Source organism: Centropristis striata, chromosome 1, assembly GCF_030273125.1.
Source record: "Centropristis striata isolate RG_2023a ecotype Rhode Island chromosome 1, C.striata_1.0, whole genome shotgun sequence".
Taxonomy (NCBI): Eukaryota; Metazoa; Chordata; class Actinopteri; order Perciformes; family Serranidae; genus Centropristis; species Centropristis striata.
The window spans coordinates 21,221,257-21,231,373 of NC_081517.1; the positions used below are offsets into that span (position 1 = coordinate 21,221,257).

At 36.5% G+C, this 10,117-nt stretch overlaps 1 protein-coding gene and 1 long non-coding RNA gene across 2 annotated transcripts in view; both read right to left on the reverse strand.

Moving 5' to 3' along the window:
* mtmr7b (myotubularin related protein 7b) overlaps positions 1 to 9,774 on the reverse strand; it is a 64,907-nt gene extending 55,133 nt beyond the window's left edge. Inside the window, exons 1-4 of the mRNA XM_059334287.1 lie at positions 9,468 to 9,774; positions 7,482 to 7,607; positions 4,911 to 5,073; positions 2,875 to 3,032 (exon numbers count right to left, since the gene is read on the reverse strand). Coding sequence (XP_059190270.1) covers positions 2,875 to 3,032; positions 4,911 to 5,073; positions 7,482 to 7,607; positions 9,468 to 9,491 — 471 coding nt within the window. The 5' untranslated portion in view covers positions 9,492 to 9,774. The remainder of the gene's footprint in view (positions 1 to 2,874; positions 3,033 to 4,910; positions 5,074 to 7,481; positions 7,608 to 9,467) is intronic.
* On the reverse strand, positions 111 to 1,403 carry LOC131972717 (uncharacterized). The gene is made up of 2 exons (XR_009394493.1): positions 1,368 to 1,403; positions 111 to 757 (listed from the first exon to the last, which is right to left on the reverse strand). It is a non-coding gene; the product is annotated as an uncharacterized LOC131972717 (long non-coding RNA).
* Positions 9,775 to 10,117: the final 343 nt, after the last annotated feature.

Here is a 10,117-nt window from a genome sequence, read left to right on the forward strand (position 1 = left end):
CATTTGTAACATTTTACTTGTACTAGAAAAATTCTGTCAGACACACTGACAAGGTGAATGTGCTTTGAACATAAGGTTATACCACTTACGTAAGAGATCAAAGACTGAGGTGACTTTAACATAATCTTTATTGAACTGAACACAATTAAAAATCAAAGATAACATATTTAAAAAATAACAAATAACTGAATTAAAAATCACAGCAAAACCCCTCTATTAAACAACATAACAGACTACTAAATTCAAAAATCAAAGCAAAAAAACCCTCTGTTAAACAACATAACACACCAATAAATTAAAAAATCAAAGCAATACACAACACAGTACAGGCCTAGAAGCCCATGTAGATAAGTATCCAAAACATATGGAATACAATAATGATAAAGTATGAAAGAATATACTGTACATATGATGTAATACAGAATATATGATGGGTATTTAAATATAATAATACTTAAAGAATATTAATATCAAGAATATTTATAAAATATTAAATATCAAGCCACATGCACACATTTACTTAGTTACTTACAAGTACATATCCATACATTTAAAAATATATATACAGTAAATGGCCCTTTTAATATAATAATACAGAATATATTTTATATTATTTCATATTTGTTCATTATTATTTCACAATTAAACTGTCACATGCATCAAGGAAGTAGGCAGTCCGCTGGTGTTGCTGCTTCTCACACTGCATCCTCTGACAGAGTCGTATGGAGCTTCACAGGATTGACCAAATGTTTCTCATCTACAAAATAAGATAGCATAAATGAAAAATCAAGTCATCACAAACATTTTGGGCTGGCTAAATCACATTGAATCATTGTTGAATGAGGCCTGATCATTTCTGTATTATTGCTTCAATATGATCAGTGTATTCACTGATAGACTGCACAGGATTTAATACAGCCCCATATTCAGAAACATAACATATTTACCACACAGTTTATGATTCACCATATCAGATCTTTTAAACAATACTTTTACTATACTTTTACCATACTTTAGGCTGTTTATTTTGTTATAGCCTAAAGATCTCCTCACCTTTGTGTCTCACAGCAAACCTGTCTCCTACAAATTATGTTTGTATATTACTGTTAAATAATTAGCCTCAGTTGTGTGGTGATAAAGTAATCACTGCCTGGATTATGTTCAAACACTGATTTTCCTCATTATATTAATAAATGTAATTTATAGGAGACAGTAGACACCTGAGACACGCCCACACTTGGGCTAACGTTACACACTGCTGTTATCACACAGCATTATTAGCTGCTTTCTTAGCCTGCTCTAGTGATTTTATTAGCCCTTATTACCAGAGAAAAAGAGGATCGTGTAGATAAAGTATAAGCACTTACCATCAGTCGTCTCTTTAACTAGGTCACGTCTTCTCACGTCTCCTGCGGTAAACAGCAGCTAGCAGGCCCCGCTGTTGTGAAGTTTGCGGCTCCACTTGTACTCCCGAGCTATCGCAGTCTCTTTAACATTGTCCTCGTTTAGATAACTACAGTCAGAGACATTGTATGCTACCATCGGCTCATCCATGAGCGCAATATCTTCCTCCTCTTCTTCCTCCAACTCACTCTCTCCGGCATTATCTTGGCTAACGTTAGCCGGACCGTTAGCGTCCTAGCCGGAGGTCCGGCTGTCTCTCTCTCCTCTCGTCTCCTCACCTACCGGTACGGTGAAATAGTCCATAATTAACTCTGTCCAGTTATCAACACATATAGCACATCTGACTCTGATGAAATTGAAAACTTTTGCAATGATCTCCTCACATTAATCCATCTATTTAAGCCAGCGATCTTCACCACTATGTGAACCATGTCATCCAGCCTGTCTGTAAACAGCTGCACGTTATACTTATTTCGTTCCCGAAATAGTATCTCGTGGCCACGAAATACTAATTCGTGGGAACTAAATAGTATTTCGTGGCCACGAGATACTAATTTGTGCGCACGTTATAGCTATTTCGTGGCCACAATTAAATTTTTTTTTTCCCATGTCATCTCTGGGGCTCCGTACTTGGCCAATGAAATGCAACAGAATCATGATCAGAATACATGCGGGAGTGTCGCAATGCAACATCGGACTTTGAAATCATGGCGGAAGACGACTATCGCGGAGGAGCTCAGAAGTAAGTGACGAAAGCGATCTTGATGAAAACAGCGGCGATGATTTTATTGCTGATCCGGACTTTGAACCCTTGGAACCAATCGACCAGCATTTATGGATGAGGAATATGTTTTTAGACGACATATTTTCACCGAAGAACAGACAGATTTGTGGCCATCTGGAGATAATAATAATATTATTAATAATATATTAATATTAATAATAATAATAATAATTGATTGTGATGATGATATAAGAAACCATGACTGCTTATATCTTATATTACTTTATGCGTCGTTGAGTACCCTGAAAAGTGCAATATATAAAATGTATTATTATTATTTATTATTATTATTATGATAATTATTTTATTTTTTATTACAGTAGGCTAATGAGAACTATGTCTTGTTCTTCCAATGGTCGTATCATGTTTGCATCTTGCTAATGGGCATATATTAGTATTATGCATAGGATTTTTTATTCAGTCAAATGTAACATTTGCTGACTTTGTTGATTTAAAAAAAAAACTTTATTGAACGTTTGGACAAATACAGGCGTTTTTTTCCAGGCGTTTTAGGCCTAAATGGGTTAAAGGAGAAGTGGCAGGAAGGCTTGGCAATGGAGCAGGATACCTTGACCCTGTAGATGTCCCGCATATCTCTAACACTATCATCAAAACATAAAGTTACCCCTGATCGTATAAAACAATGCCTCTTTTATACCTTACACACAAGTCCAAAATAGACTTACCCTGTATTCGCTGTTAGCTGCTGTAGCAACCCACAGGTTATTAGGAACTCCCATCCTCTTGTAGTCGGCCGTAAGGTCTATGAAGTTCCAGGACTCTTCTCTCTCCACTTTGTTCACATTGGGATTAAAGGACAGGCAGTACAGCTCACTGTACTTTTCTGTAAGAGGAGAGGAGAGGCGAATAACTTTACCTCTTTATATGGTTTAAAAGCAATAAACTAACACACCCATGACACCCTGCCACACAAGTGTTTGTTTTCATGAAATCATAGTAATACGGTGGTTTCCAAACTGGGGGATGCATGGTGTATAGTCTGCACTGCTAGCAAAGCATGGACCCGTATGTGAAAGTACTGCCAGGTAAACCTAAAGCAGACAATGAATCTTTATCAACTTTCCCAACCAATGGTGGGTATTAAAGAGAGACCACAGTATGTTGTGTGTCTCAAACTTGTTGATTTCTTCAAGAGAAAACTACTACTCAACTATTGAGTCACTTTACTAAAGCAGCATCTGTGCACTCAAATGTTTAACTAGCCTTCTACAAAGTAGCCTACAGAGTCGCTCTGTGTGAAAAGCTGCACACCATAGCTAAGGGATTAACCCTCTGGGCTCTGTGCCTATTTTTTAGCCATTTTTGAATACTTTTGATTTTGCCCTTCATGTACCACATAAAAAATCTTTACGATACCCATGTTCGGTATCCATTTTTTCTTCACCTATATGATCTGACAATTATTTTCTCACTTTAACCTACTTTATTAACATATTGAGCCCAAAATTATACTATTTACTACAATAAAAACCACAAATATGCTCAACGAACTGTTTTGGAACTTGAAAATGTAAACATCGGATACAAATATGAACATATAAAAAGGTAAAAATGTAAATATAATAACACTATATACAAAAAGCCCCATAAAAACATGTATATTTATAGGATTTTTTTCCCTTGTTAGCTTCAACTCTTCAAAACAAACTATGTGCGAAATTACACAGAGAGCTACACTAACAAAGGTGAAAACCATACGTCACCTCCGGAGTCTCTAAATCCCTCTGGGGGCTAATTTGTAATGGAGACACGCAGAGTGAGTGGACATTTGAGAGGGTGTGGCCTGAGACTTTCCCAGTGGACACTTTCCCTAGTTGAAACACGGCTATTGGCTGCATTTTGGTTTTGAGTGGGAAGGGACACTGCTATACAGGAGACACCTGGCCACACTCCATCAGATCTAAGCAGGGTTTAACAAGGGCCAAGGAAGAAACAGTACAGTTTGGAGCAGATCCGAATTCTGGGATACATAGTTACTAGGGCCGGGACTTTAACGCGTTAATTAAGATTAATTAATTACACAAAAATGAACGCGTTCAAAAAATTTACACATTTTAATCGCACTTATTTTTGCACCGCGGAACGTTTCTCACTGGATGAGTTTCAGGCGGACCGATTATTCTGGAGCACCAACTAGCGTTCATGAGTTCAGACAACAACAAACCACAGTGAACACGAAGACAGAAGCTGATGAGAGCGCTTTGGTTGGCCCCATGGATGATGGGACATTTTGTAACAAAAAACCAACGGATGGAATCGTCGATAAGAGCATGGTTGTGTTGCTATGCAACAAGGAATTCACATATCACAGCAGCACATCCAGCCTCAAGTATCACCTCAATGCAAAACATATAGCAGCTAGCGGCTAGTGTGGTAGCTAGCGTGGATTGTGTTTTACTTAAAAAACCTTATGTATGTAAGCTTATGTATTCAATGGTATAGTAAAAATCCATGTGAAAAAAATTACTTCTCGCTGTTCTCAGATCAAATATTTATATGCAATTAAAATGCGATTAATTTCGATTAATTAATTAGAAAGCCTCTAATTAATTAGATTTTTTTTTTTTATCGAATCCCGGCCCTAATAGTTACATTTTTACTTTTGTTAACACTGCATTTACCAGGTATGTACACAATTACACATTAAAAGACACACATGAACATACACACACACACACACGCATGCGAGCACAAACCTAACCTGGTCGTGACAATCTGACCAATGAGGTGTGGACATCCAAGCAGTCTCTTTCCTGTGGGATGAGGATCTGGAAGACCCGGAAGTCCTTACAATACAGGATCAGCTGACCTCCTGTTGGAATGGTGGGTGGCCTCTCCACACTGCTCACCATACTGTGCAACACCTGAAACACACACAGATACACACATCTGTGCTATTATCCACCCAAGAGGTGCACACAAAATAAACATGCGGTGTTCTTCATCCTTATCAGGTCAGGACATCACTGATATCAATTAGCATTGCTTTAAAAAAAAACTGCATCACCACCAGTCACAATATTGTACAATCTGTCTTGTGAGCAAATCTTATTTGTGAGGAAATAATGTCAACATCAGTTTATATGGAAGCTGGAGCCTCTTCTCACAGGAAGTCATTTCCATGTGGTAAAGAAGAAGAAGAAGAAAAAGAAGAAGTAGTAGGAGACAGTTACTTTAGCAGTCTTTTTCACACAAGCGTATTGTCTTGTCTTATCTGTCTTCTTTGTTCCTGCTCGTCCAGCAGACAATCTGTTCGTGTTGGGTGAAATCTGACACCCTGGATGTCTGTTTTATCTATACTAGTCAAGTCCAGAGGGCCAGGGCAGTGTTTTTCACCACTGACTGCAGGAGATTTTGAAAAGGGGAATGGTGGCCTGTCTCCTTCCTGTAAATGGAAACCCAGGACTCACATCTGTCATCATGACCAGTGACGAGGCAAAACCAACTTTCATTCTGATTCAAACCATGCTTAAGCTCAATAATGACCCTATGTAATAGTGACAATTCTCCTCTTATAATACAGAAGTGACCCTGATTCCAGAAAAGCTGGGATGCTAAATAAAACCAGAATGCTTTAAATTAAGAATTACGTATATATTTACAAAGAACAGAAGGTTCCCAGTTTGAGCATTTAACCTTTTATCAGGCGAAGAACTATATTTGGTAACTTCAGTGGATATCTAAAATGGGGTCCCAATGTCTCTCTGTTTGGTCGTAGAACCACATAGATTTCTTCCAGCTAATCAGCAAAGATCAGACTACGTCACAGACAGTGACACCATGACATTTGACCAATCAGTATGATAATAATATAATAATATTAACTTTATTGACCTTGACCTACAATGTAAAAATAAAATTTTTTTAGAAAAAAAATCATCAAGAAACAGTCGTACAGAGTTATTCTTCAATGACTTGTACGAGGAAAACTTGACTATGACGGCATATTAGGGCCAAGTATGAATAAAAATAAAACTGCAAAACCGGGGGAGGGGGGGGGGCATATTTCAAGAAAAAAGTTGCAAATTTACTAGATTCAAGTGGCAAATCTACAAGAAAAAAAGTTGAAGATTTAAGAGATTTAAAGTGGCAAATCTGCACAAATTTCTCGCAGATTCTCCACTTTAATCTCATAAACTTTTTTCTCAAAATTTTACTCCCTCCCCCGGTTCCGCATGTTTTTTTTTTTACACATTCCACCGTCAACATTCTGGCTGTATGTAATATCCTCCATTATTCTCTAGGGCTGAATTTGGATTTGGAATTTGCAAGTATATCAATGAATGTCCTATTAAGGGTTAATATCTTGTCTTTGTACTGTATGCAATTGTATGTAGGTCACAAAGGATATGAAAATCATTGTATTCTGTTTTATTTCACTGTTCACAGCGTCCTAACTTTTTCAGAATTTGGGTTGTAGAAATGGGCAGTTATTCTCTTTCTTGGTGGATACATAGATAGAGAAATATTTGAAAGCTGGTTATTCAATAGCACAGGGATAGCTATTCCAGAGTAATGAGTCAGCAAAGTAAGAAGAGAGCCAGGATTCACTTTAGACTAGGCTGTCTGACATCAGTTGCATTCTGTTTGTTGGACGATGAATAAAGAAAATACAGTGATCATATTTAGGGGTGTGCCGTATCGTATCGTTCACAATAATATTGGTATATCTTTTTTATGGTTAAAAACAATGCATATCATGATATTGGCAATGTTCCTACTTCTTGATGTAGTGGTTAAAGTTGTTTTAATCACAAAAAGCTACTTACTCCCTGTAGCTAAACACATGCAGCTTTCAAAATAAGAGCACATGGATGTGTTAGCAGAATACACCACAGAATTTACACGAAGACTGTCAAAATAGGATGCCTTAAATAAAACATAAAATAACCTTTATTCTCCTTTACAAAATTTAATTAAAATATGCCCCTGGGACCCCTAAATTGTTATTTTTATTATTTGCTCATACACAAGAGTCAAGAGTAACTTTTTTTTGTATTTGGCAAATATTGAGATTTGCACTTCAAACTACATTTTAGATTTTTATTTATTTATACAGACTAAAAAAATATTATTTTCTATATCTTTTTAAGTATTTCCTAATATCGTCAAGAATATCGTTATCGCAAAAATAGCCTGCAATATCGTGGTGTTCTTTTAGGGCCATATCGCCCACCCCTAATCATATTATAACACTATTATTTAAATGTATCCACCTTGACTGTCACGTGTTAAAAGTAGTCCTCACAACAGCATTCTGCTTACAGCTTACCCATGTCTCTTTGCGTGTCTCAGGGTTGTTCTCTACAAAGATGGTGTGCGTGGCAGAAAGGTAGAGAGTCCCAATGCTAGCCTTTCTCTGTCCTGAAGACCGGTCCAGAAGACGCACATTTTCCACCTACCAGAGGCACACGTGCAAAATATCAGTGATGGAAAAATAAACACATCAAACATGCACGATTAGTTCACTTCACTCACCAAGACATGCAACCCAGATTACTGAACTTGTAATAACAGCTCAGCTCACAGTATTCAGGCATGACTTTACATTACATTACAATGTTCGCTAAACTCAAGTTAAAGTGTCTAAGAACAAGTCATGTAGATTTGATACTGTAATGCAGGTATCATTACAATATCTTTACGCGCCCTGTTAACTTTTTATAGAAATACCACCATACCAGCCTATCGTCATTTTTTATTAGGAACATTTTTTTGAAAGGAACATGGTATCACCAAAATGTATTTTATTCAAATATACACATATTTAATTCAAACAATTCTATCATTATCATAACATTTAACCATTTTTCTCATGAACTTTAATTCAGATTTGGTTCTTTATACATTGTTAAAAACCATTATGTTTGATAATATTCTGTTAAATTATACATTTTTAAACAAATGTATATTTATTTTTAAAAAGTTTATTAAATATTTATTGTATATAAGTGTGGGGAAACCATGACATTTTTATCTGGATGCATTACAGTAATGAATTTGTGAATCAAAAATATGTTTAAAAATATAGAAAATATTATTTTAACACAAAACAATGAATTGTGCCTCATTACTTACTCGATTCCTATGGTCTCTTACTCGATTCCTATGGTCTATGTCTAGTACCTTCAGGTTGAATGCACTTATTGTAAGTCGCTTTGGACAAAAGCGTCTGCTAAATGACATGTAATGTAATGTAATTATGGCTATATTGTTAATTCATATAAAAGTTAAATATAGTGAGTTTAATAAAGTATGTCCTTATAATCTTGGTTCAAATTTGTCAACTTCCTATGCAATCATTTCTGTCTCTGTTTAGCATTTTTCAGTCTGTCCTTACATCACATGCATGGCTCCTTTTTCTCCACACAAACTTGGCTATCAGTCAGATTTTTCATTTTATTTTAATGAACAAAGTATAAAGCTGCCAGGAACCCAAAATACAAACAAAAGACACAGGTGTCTATGGAAATGTACCATTTTTTTCCCAATTTATACACACAAAAGTAGCATAGAAAATAATAAATAATGAAACCACAAAACAGTCTCTTTGCATGTAAATTAAAAATAGTAATAGTTTTCATCGTTGAAAGAAAATTCACAATTCAAAAATGGTCTAGAAACATAAATGACACACTGTGAAAGCTCCTATGATTGACTTTCAACTGGCTTTCTCAGCTTGTCTACATATCATATATAAATAAAGTTATTACTATAAATAAAACGTGTATTTTCAATAAATAGATGGACTCCAGAGGGTTAAGAAAGGGTGGAAAACACGCCATTGACAACAGGAGCACATGAGCATCATAACAACCACATGCACAAAGTGTGTTTATGATAACGTCAGAGATTCAGTGTCTGAATCCATGATCGGTCACATTAATGTTGGCTAACGGAATCCACCGTATTCACAGAACGTAAATGCGCCGGAACCACAACGTTAAATAGAGAATCAACTGGGCTATACCGTCTAGACACGGGCTGTTTAAGCCCACTGTGCCACATCATGCTAGCCTCAGGTCCTATTTCTGTTTGATCACAATAAGTGTGCCTGCAGGCCGTCCCATCACACACATACGTCACATATACACATCAAAACAGTGGCGTGTTTTATAGGAAGAGAGGGGTGAAATGGAGAGATGGATGGAGGAGGAAAATGACCTTGCGTATCATTAAAGATGACATCTAAATGGATGGACACAAAGACGACCAATAGAAGGAGCTAAGTCACTGGTGTGGAATGGTTTGTTGTTACCTTGGGCGTCCGGATGTGCTCCATCACTGACAACCAAGATGGAGGAGATGGCGAAAGAGGGGCCCGACGTGTTTTGTGGTTATTGCTGTGAGCAGTTATATTATCCGGTTTCCGTCAACAAATGAGCTGTATTCCCTGTAGCTGCTGTATCCGCACCGCCCGGGAATATCTCCCATGATTTCAGTGCTCTGTATCCAGGCTTTGTTCTTTTAAACTGAAAGGGAAAAGGTTCTATACTACTGCTAGGCTACCGACGCTAACGTCAACCTCTATCTGTTGGAGAGAGAGAGAGAGAGAGAGAGAGAGAGAGAGAGAGACTGATAACAGCGGTACTGTGTTTCATCCATCAGTGTTAACGGTAAGTGCACGCCCTCCGGTTATTCCTTTCAAAATAAAATCCGGTACTTTCATATTCAACTGGTTTAGGTTTTTTTTTTTTTTTTTATTAATTCAATTCAATTCAATTCAATTGGCTTCATTGACATGACGTAACACTGTACATATTGCCAAAGCAAGCGTCAGAAAAAAAAGATAACAGTAAGGAAAGCAATATTTACAATAAATTATTAAAATTCTATCATTCATTTTAAAGGAATTAAGAAAATAAAAACTAATAAAAATAAAAGAAAGCAATATTTACAATTATTGAA